The 13,802-nt window shown below is 33.8% G+C and overlaps 1 protein-coding gene across 1 annotated transcript; it reads right to left on the bottom strand.

Annotated features, from left to right (window-relative positions):
- Positions 1-12,177: 12,177 nt before the first annotated feature.
- GCK72_014157 (uncharacterized protein) lies at positions 12,178-13,651 on the bottom strand (the record flags this gene model as incomplete). The annotated part of the gene is made up of 5 exons (XM_053730161.1): positions 12,178-12,223; positions 12,270-12,364; positions 12,413-12,919; positions 12,973-13,461; positions 13,511-13,651. 5 exons carry the CDS (start codon positions 13,649-13,651, stop codon positions 12,178-12,180), a joined length of 1,278 nt encoding a protein of 425 aa, XP_053584933.1.
- Between the last annotated feature and the right edge of the window lie 151 nt (positions 13,652-13,802).

The following is a 13,802-nucleotide window of genomic DNA, read 5'->3' as shown; positions in this document are numbered from 1 at the left end:
ATGTAGAATCGAATAAAATAGGAAAACGGGGAATGAGTTCCCCGAATTGGAATGTGTCAATTGCCTTTTTTTAGTTTCTATGAAGAAAAAGAAAAGAACCTAGAGACACAAGATATTATATTTCTAACCAAATAGACAAAGACTGACAGACAATTTTTGGAATATTCATGAAGTGAGAAAATAAATTTGCTCTGTTGAGATGGATCTTGTTAGGTTAGGAACAGAAATGTGTTAAAATTTTCGATCAGTCTCGATCGAGTTTCAAAATTAATAGTACAATTGATCTGGAAAGATTCATTGGTCAAAATTCAGATGTCTTCCATTCTGGATTAGAAGACCATTTTGAACAGTTAATTCAAATGAAAATCACTCACTTCATCAAGAAAATTGTCAATTGGATATGGTTGATAAATAGTAAATATATTGGGAAGTGTGTTCATTATAATAACTTTTCTCACACATTGTTTTGCCCATCGGCAACTTATTATTCAGAGAGATGAACTTATTGAAGAAACGCAGACAAATGGAATGGAAAGTCCCTTTGGGTAATTATTCTTGGAAGATGAGAAACAGAAAAAGAAATGAAAGAGAAAAGAAGAGAAACAATGATAATGGAGTCCAGCAGGACACCCAAAATCAAAGTAGGCGAAGAAGTTTGACGTCAGGCACCTTTTTCTTTCCGTGAGGAGTAATAATAGAATATGGGAAAAGAGAAAAGAAAATAGTTGATATCAAAAATAGAAGTGAGAAGTCGTTTTGGTTTCTTCACATACAAATACACAAGAATTCGGACGTTTTTCGGCTCTTTTAGAAGCCGGAAAACCAGAAAGACGGACGATGGAACACGACGATTTATGGGTGGTTTTGAATGGGATGGAAAGAAGGAAATGAGGAGAAGAGGGTGGATTTAGAAGAAGAAAAAGAAAGGAAATCGACTGGAAATTTATGGACAATCTTAGTATCTTGCAGCACAGAAGACGATGAAGAATTCAGAGAATAAGTGATTTTGGAGGATTTAGAATAACGGAGAGGAGCGAGAAATCAACTGAAATTTGAAAACCCGCACAGAAATGTCCCGGAGACGAAAGTTCATAATATATGAAATTCAAAACTAATGAGGCAGGAATCTAACATGAATGCGGTTCTAACTGTTAGTCTTTAAAAACTTCTATCTAATTTAGTGAACTGATAAAACTGTTCCTCGCAGTTCGAAAGGATGTTCTTTATCTATGATTACTGCACACCAGAACTTTCACTAAATACCAATGAAATCTAAAGACTTTCTACAAGAAAGTTATATTTGTCGAAAGGAGACTGAATACTTGACTATCAATCATAACAACAGGAACTGACGCCTATTCATATTAATTCTTTCGGTTTGTGAAGATATCTCGTGATCTATACGGACAAGATAAGAACGGAAAACAGTTCGTCATTGTGTTTCGATTTCTTCTTTGAAAGTTCATTCCAAACTCAAAGAACACTTTCAATTTTAATTATGATGAGGTGACAATTATGAGTTAAAAGAGGAATTATGTCACTTTTCGAGAGAGAACTTCAGAAGGAGAAGGGGACGACCAACTGACAGTACCCCGAAACCCAAAAAACTCTTACCATGAAACATTTCCAACAAGATTCGAAAACAGCACCTCCCAGAACCATTTTCTTCGTTTTCTTGTTTTTCTTTTAGTGTAAAAAATGGAGTTACGGCGAAAAATAGGAGTATTTTGTAAAGAAAGCGTCTATTGAAATGGGAAACAAAAGCCTCCGAATGTCCTCTTTACACACAGAGTTGTTTCCCTTTTTTGACTCTGTCCGTCCGTCGACCCATGACCCAAAGAAGAAGAAAGGAATGCAATTTAGCAATTACTCTTTTTTTTTGATTTGATGGAAAAGGTTCCAAGAAGATTGACGCTTCTTTTGGAAACGAAGAATTGAAATTTCAATTTCAATGATGGAATCAAAAAACCGTTCAAACACTCTGAGAGTAATTGAGTTTCAGTCAATTCAAATAATTGGTATCTGATGAAATTTAGATGGAAATGGGGACTGGAATGATCTGATTTTACTGTGCAGCTTGAAAATAATTTCAGATGACTCAGAGGTCAGGAAATCAGATTTCTTCAAGTGACATGGTCGAATTTTAAGTTTCAACTCCCTATCTCTGTTCTATCATAATTTATAAAAAAGAAGATATGAGCGAAAATAGAAAGTATAAAAAGGAAAAGAACCTCTATATTCTATATTTTATTCAACTTTTCTCTTCTGTTTGTCCGTAAAGTTCGTCGCTGGCAACAAAAAATAATGAAAAAAGAAAATAAAAAGAGAAGAGATGAATTAATTTTGTGCATTCATTTGTGTGTGTGCATCTGCTCCTGGCGTCCAGAAACGGAGAAAAAAATAGGAGTTTGATTGAAAAAAACACCTAAAGAAGGAAAGAAAAAGAAGGAAACTTAAGGAAAAAAGAGAGATAGACATCGAAAAACGAACGGATACAAAAACGAAATGGAACGGATTTTTTAGAGGAACGAAAAATAGAAATCCACGGTTCTTTGAGTTTTTTAGAAGCAATTGGGAGGAAAATAGTTGTTTTCAAAAGTTCTAAAAAAAGATATATTACGTTATATGATAAATACCTTGTACATTTCAGCAGAGCATGCGGAAAGTGCCGATACAACATAGGAAGCCAAGTTAATTGCTCTTGGAAAAAGTTACTTTTGAAAATGGTTAGATCAATGACACTCAAAAGGAGAATCGACTGGGGAGTATTCCCAGACCCTCTTTCATTTTTAGTTCTTCCAGATTTTTTACTCAAGTGTTTTATTTTTGAACTGGAATAACTATTTCTCTATAAAAAAAGACTGCAAAATAAGTATTTGGGACAGAACTGAAATCGTTCGTCCAGGAAGACGATAAAAAGAAAATATGATCTATATCCAAAATTCAAGATCTACAGGATTAAACAAGATAAAATTCACGGAACATTCAATATTGACTCAAAACTTACAACAATCTTGCTGATGACCATTTTTGTTAATCAGACTCTTCCAGACTTCCAGAAAAATAAATGTTTTTGCAGTGACCACTCAAAATAAAAAAGTGGTCCAAAACTGAGAGTTTTGAGTATTTGAAAAGAAGAAAAGACATGGAGAGCGACAACTTTAACAAGTGTTTTTCCCCTTTTTCGGGGGCTCTCGCTTCATTAGTTTAGAGTCTTTCCACCGAGCTTTTTCCGTGAAAAAGAACGAATTGGTTTACCGAAAAAAGAAAGAATTTGGAGAAGAAATCGTCATGACATTTCCATTCGGGTGGTTGTAGTCATTTAAGTCCGTTTTGAAGGAAATTGTGGATTCAGAAAAAGAAGAAAAAGGAGAAAGTGAGTTTGATGAATGAGAAAGATTTTTGAAAAGCCAAAAAACTCATTTTAAGCTTAAAAGGGTGAGAAATGTGAATGATGAGAATTAAAAAACCCCGTTCTGAGAAGAGATAAATATATCAAAGAAAAAAAATAATTAAAGACATTTCTTTCTCTCAAAAAAACAAATATAACATGTTTATTGTTAATCTAATAGTAACAAAAATGAAATACACGTGGTTCTCACGAACTTTCGTTTCAGAAAATATCGGGAATCAGTTAATTATTTTCTCTAACTACACAGCTCGGACTGAAAATATTTAGAAAACATTTCGATTGAAGAACTGGAACATATGAAAAATTTGCTGAAAATCAAAAGTGATGTTGACAAAAAAGCCGAACGATCATCTCATTCAATTGGGGTTGCACAATTGAATAAAAATACTCTTTGAGCCACCAACAGATTCTGAATTTCCTCTCCTTTTTCTCTCTTTATTTCCATGTAAACTATTCCAACAAATTGAGCTGAAAGTTGAATTTTCGGATGACGACTAATTAGGAATTTCCTTTTTTCTCTTTTTCCTTTTCTCATTTCTTTTTTAAAAACTGCTGAAGCGAAGAACGGAATAACAAATCGACCTCCCTTCTTTTCGTTTTTTTTCTTTTTCTTTTTGATTGTTGTTCATTTGTTTTTCTTACTTAAATGAACAATCTTTTTCGTTTTCTCGGAAACAAAAAGAACGGAATTGGAGTAAAAAGAAGAAAAATGAAGGAACTGAAATAACGAATTGTCTCAAGAAGACTTTCGATATTTCATGAGAAAAGTGGGAATAGTCAAGATAATTTTCAAGACTCAACTGAGTTTCTAGGCCAGTTTTGGCTTGTGAATCAATCGTTATTACAATCGAAACGGGAAAAAGTTTGTATCGAAATGACTGTTTGATACATTTTTCTCAACAACTTCAAATTCATTTGCAAATAGGAATCCCTAAAATATATATGCAAATTGTGAAATTTTAAGGTTTTACTTGAATGATTTTCACTAACTGCAGGACTAACTGCAGGAAGAAATTATGAGTTAAGCCCAATTTTTTCTCATAAATGATATCATGAATCCTCTAAAAAAGCTGAGAAATCAAAATACGTGAATTTCGGCAAAACGCCACTAAATTCTATTTTTGAAAACACAACACATTGAGACGCTCTGAAAGGACATAATTACATAGTCATCATGTAAAAAGAGGTCGGTCTAGAATCTCTTGATTACCAATTCAGATGGCGGAAAGATGATGGAAAAACAAACAAAATGAATTGAAAAAAAACTGGGAAAATGAACCGGGGACATTTTCAGATGGGAGGTTTCAAGGGGAGAAACTGAAATTTTGGAATTGAAATTGATTGAAACACTGAGAAAGAAATATTCAAAAAAGGAGATGACGTGTTTCGAGAGATTCAGAATCTAATAAAAAATGTATGTGACAATGGAAAACACCTTCTACTACTTTGTCTTCTTCAACTATACATACTATTCGACCCAACTTTTTCTCAATTATTTTGATCGCCGGAAACGAGAAGAAAACCTTTAGGAAATCATAACGAAGTGTTTCTTTTTTCTTGAATACATGCCCACGCAGACTTGAACTTTTTCTACGTTTCCTTCTCGCTTTTTACCTTGATTGAAAGCAAAAAATGATGTTATGAATGATTCTTTTTTCAGAAGATGACTGGTTTAAAAAAAGAAGGAAATAGATTCTGAATGCATTTGCATCTGAATTTTCAGTCGTTCCGTTCCCACGTGTTGGATGATATTGTTCATTGGGAAACAATCAAAAAACGAAGTGATATGAGTCATCAACTAGGAAATTATTGGAACATCCGGAATACTTGAAAAATGGATAAAGTTTTCATATGGAGATTCAGATTTCATTTGTTAAATGATTCATCTCCGAATGAAATGTTCCGTTTTGGAATTAATTTATTACTGTGGAATAGAAAACTCAAAAATTAAATAAATTGCTTCCTATTGAATTTAGAACATTTTTGTCAGGAAAACAGTGTTGATTATTTTAATAAAACTCATGAAAGTGATGTCTTCTTAATAAATTCAAGAAACATATGCAGCGGATATCTAGAATAAATTACTTCACACGACGTAAAACAAGTGAATTTGTCACGTTTTGTCATCTCGTTAAAAATAAAAATGACAGAGACAGACACTCATTATATCTGTTTTTATCGTCTATATTATGAGCTATATGTCTCAAATAATTACCCAAATTTTCATGTTTACCTTTTCATAATGATTTCGTCGATGAGCTGTCCAGATTTTAAGAATATCTAGTTCATACATCAGATGGAATGAACCAAGAAAAATCAAACATTTGAGTTTTGGATTCTCTTTTTTTACCGGCACCGGACGGAACATCATTTTCAGAATATTCAGAGATGGACACGCAACATGATGAATTCAAAATTAACGCGGGAAAATGAAGAGATTTTTAAAATTGAAAGATGAAAAAAAGAAGAAAAAAAGAGGAAAAGTGTCTGAATAAATGGGTCACCAATGGACACCTGAAGAGTTGGAAACGCAGAGAAAACTCTATAGAAACGTAAGAAAAGAAGAAAAACTTGCCATAAATATGTGTGGAGAATTGATGGTCCGTATTGAATGAAGACTCTCGAAATGTTGTTGATGCATGACGAATTGGTAACTGGGAGATTAACGAATTTTGATAGGTGAACGCCATCCATATCTGGAATTAAAATAAAAAATTCAGGGAGAAGAAACAGGGATTCAGTACAGAATATTCAGAATACAGAAACATTTATATTCACAATTAGAACTACGGGAATTTCGATATGGGTAAACTTGTAAATGTGCTCCATTCCTTTTGGATAAAAATGTTAAAAATTGAGACATGTGAACTTGGAATTCTAGCAGTGTTTAATGAAACATTTTCCAAGTTAAACAAGTTGGTTTCACTTCAAAAATGATCGGAGAGGTTCATCAGATTGAAGCAATACCATTAAACATTACAGTCTTGTTGTCCTAAACTCTTTCAATTTTTCTACTTACAACACTTTTTGAATTTGAACGCATGATTCTCATCAGTATATAGAATATGCAAAGAATCAGTTTTCTCCAAAAAAGAATTGATATTTTTCTTTTTTTCGAAGCAGGGATCAGGATCAGTGCCGGATTTTGCGAAAAAACAGAAATCAAAGGGCACGAAATATGAGTTTTGGAAAGAGTGACAGGACCATAAACAAGAATATAATCAAGATATTTTTGAGAACGTTTTGGATGTTTCATAGAAAATGGAATGGTGATACTCCACGTCTATTTCGAAGAAGTCATCTCATCTTGAAAAGAGAGAAACATCAAAATAATCTAGATGAAATTCTGGAGAAAGAGTCATTGAAAAACAACCGAAATTCCCTTTTTTCAGATGATGAAAACTTCCTTGTTTATAAAAAAAGAGCGTTCACCTCTTTTCTCGAATGCCTTTTTTATTGCATAATCCGATGCAAAGAGTGAAGATTTGGTACGAAGAGAAAAACAACAAAAATAGGAAAAGTTGGAGAAGAAAAAGAGAAAGAAATCAACGACATCTGGTGGTTATGGGAAAATAAAAGAAGAAAAATGAAGAATTATTAGATGGAAAAAAGAGAAGAAAGAGAGAGTGACACATGTATTTTATTGTTTCTTTTGACAAGAACCAATCGGTCATTACTCAAATTTATGATTCTTCCGATTGAATTATTTCAATTTTTCCTTTTTTCTCTCTTTTTAGTAGCTGAGGAAATCTTTTGACACTATCAAAATTATTGTATTCATGGTGAAAACACGTATTTTCAATTTTATTGTTAAATAAAAAAATAGAAATAAGTTTATCATTCAGAAGTTTTTCAGTCGGCACCGTTCTCTATGAAAATTTACAGGGAATGTGCGTTTTCAAGTATAAAAATAAAATGAGACTCTTCGAAAACGAAATTGAGAAAACTTTGTGGAAGCTTTTGAACAATGAGCTGAAGAAAAGAAGGTAAAGTGAAAAGTAATTAGTTTTTGTTAGCTGGTTATGGACATTTAACTTTGAAACGAAACTTTTGTTTTTCTTTATTTTCTGGAAAATATCTCTTCTGTATAAAAATCTATAGATCTGTCTTCTATTATTAACTTCTAAAAAATCAGATTTAAGACAGAAAACATGAGCGTGCCATTTTATATTTGTGGCTCGCCACCGTGATCTATGAAAGATTTTAAAGGAATTACTGGGGGAGCAACCCGATAATAACTCTAATTGCTATTTTTGTAATCTCTATTTATATCCCACCCACTATCAGAACTTCTTGTTTCCAGCTCTCAATGAATACCTTTTTTTTTTAAAGAAGAATCCCAGAATCGAAAAAACAGAAAAAAGTAAAGATAGTGCTAAGAACTCAATCGAAAGAAATAAGAGAAAAGACAAGTGAATGGCATCGAATTGAGGACAACGATGGAAGAGAAAAAGATGGAAAAAAGAGGAATAAGAATGACAAAAAATATAAAAATATTCGGGTGGAAAGATGGGACGAGTCAATCCTCTTGGGGAAGGGACACCCTTCCGGAAGGCTCGCACACCGGTTGAAGAAGAAGAAAAAACGAAAAGAAGACGATCGAATTAGGAAAAGACTCTTCTTCGTCTTCAGTTTGTTTTTCCGTATTCGCTCCATTTTTCTCTATCTTGACATCATCATTGACGTCTTCTTCATTACTCAAAATCTACCAGTTTCTCTATTTTGAAAATTTTCGAATTTGTTACTTTCCAAAACAAAAGAGAGATTCTGTAAAAATGATCAATACAACTATGAATCTCATTTGCATTAATCCCAGAAGTTTTCACTCGACACGTATGATCATTGAGAAGAATTTTAAAATTTCAAATCTGAACTCTGAAATCTCATCAAAAAAATCATAAAATTAGCTGGAAGAAGGATGAAAAAGACTTCTGAAAAAGGAAAAGAATCTATTCATTCAACAAATTGGTACATGTCTTTTTCCCTTTTTTCCATTTGTTGAAGAAAAGAATTGGATGAGAAAATAAGATTGAGACGAGAAAAAAAAGGAAGAAATGGAAGAAAAAATATTTGAAAATAGGAAAGGACAATCCGGTTCTGACAGAATGTTTCTATTCTGAAAATAAATGGAAAATTAGGATATTTTTGAATATTCAGATTCTTTAGGAGCCATTTTTTAGGAATTGTAATAGTTTTGTCTGCTATGATTCCACCTAGAATCGCAGAGAATTAATCAATAATTATACTTAAAGGAGGACTGAAGTCATATTTTTTTATTTCAGATTATGATACTTCAGAAAATTCTGAGCAACTTTCATCATTAGAGCATATGCTAAAAATTGCTCCAAACGCCCTAAATTCACGTTTTCCCGGCTGAAATTGAGCTTTCGTGGAAGAGTTTTCCGACGCGAGTTTCTTCGTCCGTGTAGTCTTCTCGGACAAGTTTTCTCTCTCAATTACTCGTTTTTTTGCTTTTTCAAAGGGGTTTCGTTGTTTTTTCTCAAATTTCTTCGTTTTTTTCAACAAAATATCACTTAAAAATGCATTATTGACAATATAATGCAACAAAAGAAAAAAACAAACAAACAATAGGAAAAATACGGAGTAAATTAGACGATTTCTGTAAGAAAAGTTAAATAATCGTGTAAAATACGTATAAGTATTGTCAATAATGCATTTTTAAGTGATATTTTGTTGAAAAAACGAAGAAATTTGAGAAAAAACAACGAAACCCCTTTGAAAAAGCAAAAAAACGAGTAATTGAGAAAGAAAACTTGTCCGAGAGGACTACACGGACGAAGAAACTCGCGTCGGAAAACTCTTCCACGAAAGCTCAATTTCAGCCGGGAAAACGTGAATTTAGGGCGTTTAGAGCAATTTTTAGCATATGCTCCAATGATGAAAGTTGCTCAGAATTTTTTGAAGTATCATAATCTGAAATAAAAAAATATGACTTCAGTCCTCCTTTAATTAAGTGTGAACATTCTTCTAAAAATAAATTAAAAGGAAATTAAAAGTTGACTTTTCTGACTATTTTTAGGAAAAAGATTTTGTCAATGAAGTCGTAAAGTTTTCTAAAAGAAGAAAGCTTTCAGAAATTACAAGTCCAGTTTCAACTTCAGATGTTTCTCAGTCTTATCATCCAACATCAAGAGAAAAATAACATTTTCACAGCAAGTACATTAACTAATAAATTCCAGACTCTTGTTCAATAGACTTGAGTTTTCTTTGCAAATTGACCTCAAGGCAATTCATAATGGAATAACTCGAATTGTTATCAAAATATCTGAATTCAATGAACACTTTGGATGCTCATTTTTCAAAGAAAATGGAACTTTTAATTCTTTGAAAACGGGGAAATTTTGAATGGAATGAGAGTAATAGTTAGATTCATAATTGCATGAATGAGTAGGTCTAGACAAAAGAATTTTCATTTTTTCCAAGAAAACGGATATTCTCAGAAACATTATATCTTCTCAACAATTATTAGTTGAAACATTCTTCAATTGTTTCCATTCTTCTTCAGAATATTCATGAATAAAACCCATGATTAAAGAAGAAAAGAAGACAATCTATGGACTCCCAATCATCTTTTCTAAAAGAAAAAAAGCGAATGTCTACGAAAAAAGAGCAATCAAAAATTCAGAAGGACGGAAGAAGAAAAAACACAATTTGTCTGCTGAACTTTTGCCGAAAAAACGAGTTTACCGATAAATTCTTCGTTTTTCTTCATTTTTAATAAAATAGAAAGGATTTTCAGTCATTTATCTGATTTTTAAGGGTTCAACAAAATAGGAAAAGTGGACATTCTAGAAAACGCTTTCTGAATTTTTCTGTCGTTTTTCTCAGTTTTTCTTGAATTGAAATCTCTTGAATGGACGCAATTTGAACGGCTTTTAGGGTGTTTGATGGAATGCACGAAGAAGAAAAAACGAAGAAGAAGAAGAAAAAAGAAGAATGTCAATGTGTCAATCAAAAGAAAAAGAACATGAAAACTTTGTAGTATGGACTACTTTTGAGTATTAGTCCAAAAGAGTTTCAGAACTTTTCAAATCTCGTTTTGGTAGAGAAAAGGCGAAGGGTACGTGACGAGACTGATTGATCTTTCAAACCGACTTTTGCAAAAAGTAGGTGGAATTAGGTTAAATTAATATGCACGTGGACTAAGTTATGCAGCCACAAGATTTAAATTCCCAACAGATTTAAGTTTTAGTTTTATCATACTTGTCAGTTGACGGGACGGCCCTGGTGGATTTTTTTTTGAATTTTAACACCCCAAAAATTATTTTCAAGTACTTTTTATCACTATATTTACTGTAGATCTACTTAAATTCGTCAATTTACTCGAGTTAGAGCTCAAAATGCCACAAAAACTCTTTTTTCAAAAATTAGTGTTGAAAAAATGTTTGGAAAACGGTCGGTCTGTGACAAGTATGAATTTTACAAGGGCATAGGGGAAAATCTATAGTCGATTGTGGTCATATATTCCAACGGATTGAATTCAAACATTTAAAATTTGAAGATACTCGTCATGTGTCCCCATTCAAAGCCGCTCTAATAATTTTTTTAATTCAGAAATTGTATTGTTTGTTCCTTAACTACTTACTCTAATGAAGTAGGCTACTGTATTCTTTGATTCATGATCTACATGAAAACATCTGTGATTTTTTGTTCAAAATAAAAACAGGTGAAACACAAAATGTGAATTACGTAATTGTTGAGATGTGGGCTCACATTGTTTCGACGTGTTGCTTCGATTTTAATGAAGTTAGTGTTGTGATAAATATGAAACATAGGCAAAAAGTAATCTTATCATGATTCAATTCTTGTTTTGAATTGTGATTCTAATGGTATTCCGATGGATTTAAAGAAAAATATTATTTTATAATTTGAAAAAATGACTCTTTCACTTACTCTTTCATTGAACTCTTTTTTCATCAGTCGATCCACAGCAATATGAGTGAATAGTACAATATTATCAGGTCTTGATGCCATAATCAAATATTTTGGAGAGACCAACGCACCTGCGAGCATTTGTGCATTTAGAAATAACTTGGATCTGGTCTCTTTTTCTTGAGAAGAAAGAGAAAGAGGGGGAGGGTTGAGTTCTCTCGTTTACTGATTTATGGGCAAGTTGTTGGAAATTGGTTTTCCTTTTTTCCTTTTTCTTCTTTCTTCTCACGACCTGTTTGTCGTCTTTGATAATTATACATATTCCAGATGTATTTATTCTTTTAGGATTCGAATGAAGATGTTGCGAGAGTACTGAGTAAATGGAGAAGTGACGAAGAAATAAAAGAAGAGGAAGGCGAAGACGTGCCGTGCGGTGTAAAAATGAATGAGAAGAAAGACGAAAAAGTGAGCCCGACAAACATGTATGATGACGATGACGGGTACCCCTTAATAGGGCTATCAAGTAAGACCGAGCCGAAGAGCAAAAAGTTATTTATGAAGGTCCTTGGAAAATATGAGAAGCAAAAAGCGGTCAGTACTTCTTAGAGGTTTCGACACAACATCACTACCGGTCAGTGTCGTTGATTTTATCTTCAGCCCGCCGTGGGATGCGAACCCTGGACATGTAAACGAGAGACGAGAGCGTTAACCACTCTGCCAAACACTCAACAGCCAATTCGTCCTAAACTAAACATTATCTCGCTGACGGAGAAGAGAGGCAGAGAAATGAATGATTGCAAAGGTACACGGAAAAGAAGAAAGAGGGTATAGAAAGAAACACTTTATTGGACGGCTTTTATGAAATTTTTGAATTATTCAAATCGAATTGGTCGCTTTGTGACGTAACGGAATCGACGCCTGAAATTAGGGAAATAATTGGAATGGAAAGTAAGAACAAACGAACGTAGTTGTAGTATCTTCTGGATAATCATCTTCTTCTACAGTAATGATTGGTCCACGTGGTTGTTCACCGTTTTCATAGTCTTTTGGCAATTCCACCTGAACAATTTATATTTTACAAAAATGATTTTGTTATGAATTAATTACCGTTTGCATTTCTCCATCATCAAAATTCAGTGTTTCTGCTTGAATAATTCCTTCATTTCCAGGTGCACTTCCGAATACATTTTCTGAATTTCGACTATTTTTTGATTCACTTGATTCGTCATCTTGAGATGAAAAAGTTATTGTTTCAATTGTAGTCGTGGCAGTGATATCTTCTGGAGTCGTTTCTTCTTCTCCGATTATTTCCAAAGTTGTGGTGTCATCTGAATTCTTTTCTGTATTTGGAAAAACTGTAGTCGTTGTTTCTGAAGTTGAAGTTGTTGGCGGTGTTGTTGAAGTCGAAGAGGATGGTGGTGATGGACGATTTGCCTTGGAATGTTTTACTTTCAATAATTCTAATTCCAATGGACACGGACAGAATTTAATATCAGCTCCGCGGTCTCCTGGCGGTCCTTTTGGTCCTCTATCACCTGGATTTCCAGATACTCCATCCAATCCAGATGGTCCTGGTTGTCCCATTGGACCAGGTGGACCATAAATATAATTACGCTGAAAAGATTGACATGTGAGAATCCAGAAAATACTACTTTCAAATTCCTCACCTTTCCTCTTGGTCCCTGTAATCCCGGACCACCCTTTGCTCCTGGAACTCCTTTTGGTCCGGGTTCTCCAATTCCTCCCATTGCAGACTTTCCATCAGCTCCTTTTCTTCCTCTTCTCCCCGGTGGTCCTGGTGGTCCAACAGGTCCTTCTTCTCCTTGTTCACCATCTAATCCATCTTGACCTGGAATTCCAGCAACTCCTTTATCTCCCTTATCTCCAGTTTCTCCTCGATCTCCTGGTGCTCCAGTTGGTCCACGTTCTCCTTGTGGACAAGTAATACATTCTTGATTCGCTTGAATTTCTTCCATTATATCACGTGCATCCAATCCACGTATTCCATTTGGACCGTCTGTTCCCGGTTGTCCATCTCGCCCATTTGCACCCGGAAGACCAGGGTATCCGGGTTCGCATGAAATGACTTCGCGTTTTCTGGTAATGTGTAAAAAGGCGTAATCTGATAATTCACGAGTGATATCTGATTCTAAACTCTAAAATAAAAGCTTTATAGTTGAATAAATAATGTAATCTCGAGCGAACCTTAAATGAGTCTATTTTGCTCTTGACTAGTTCATGAGCTGATTCAGCCTGTGATATCAGATAGGGAAAATAGAGAATTTGAAGAATTATTAGAAGACATGAGAATGAAATCGAAAGAACAGCAATACTATGCAGCCACATAATAAGAAATGTTTGTGATACGAATGATTGCGAGAAATCGAAAACCAAGAATGACCCAGTTTTTTGAGAGAAAGTTGAATAGGGCGGATGAAAACGGAAAACGAATGATTAAGATGGAAAGATTCATGTGTGAACGAGGTGAGAACACAGT

Source organism: Caenorhabditis remanei, chromosome IV (genome assembly GCF_010183535.1).
Source record: "Caenorhabditis remanei strain PX506 chromosome IV, whole genome shotgun sequence".
NCBI classification, from domain to species: Eukaryota; Metazoa; Nematoda; class Chromadorea; order Rhabditida; family Rhabditidae; genus Caenorhabditis; species Caenorhabditis remanei.
The sequence above is the reverse complement of the archived record's forward strand: the minus strand, read 5'-3'. Positions and strand labels throughout refer to the sequence as shown.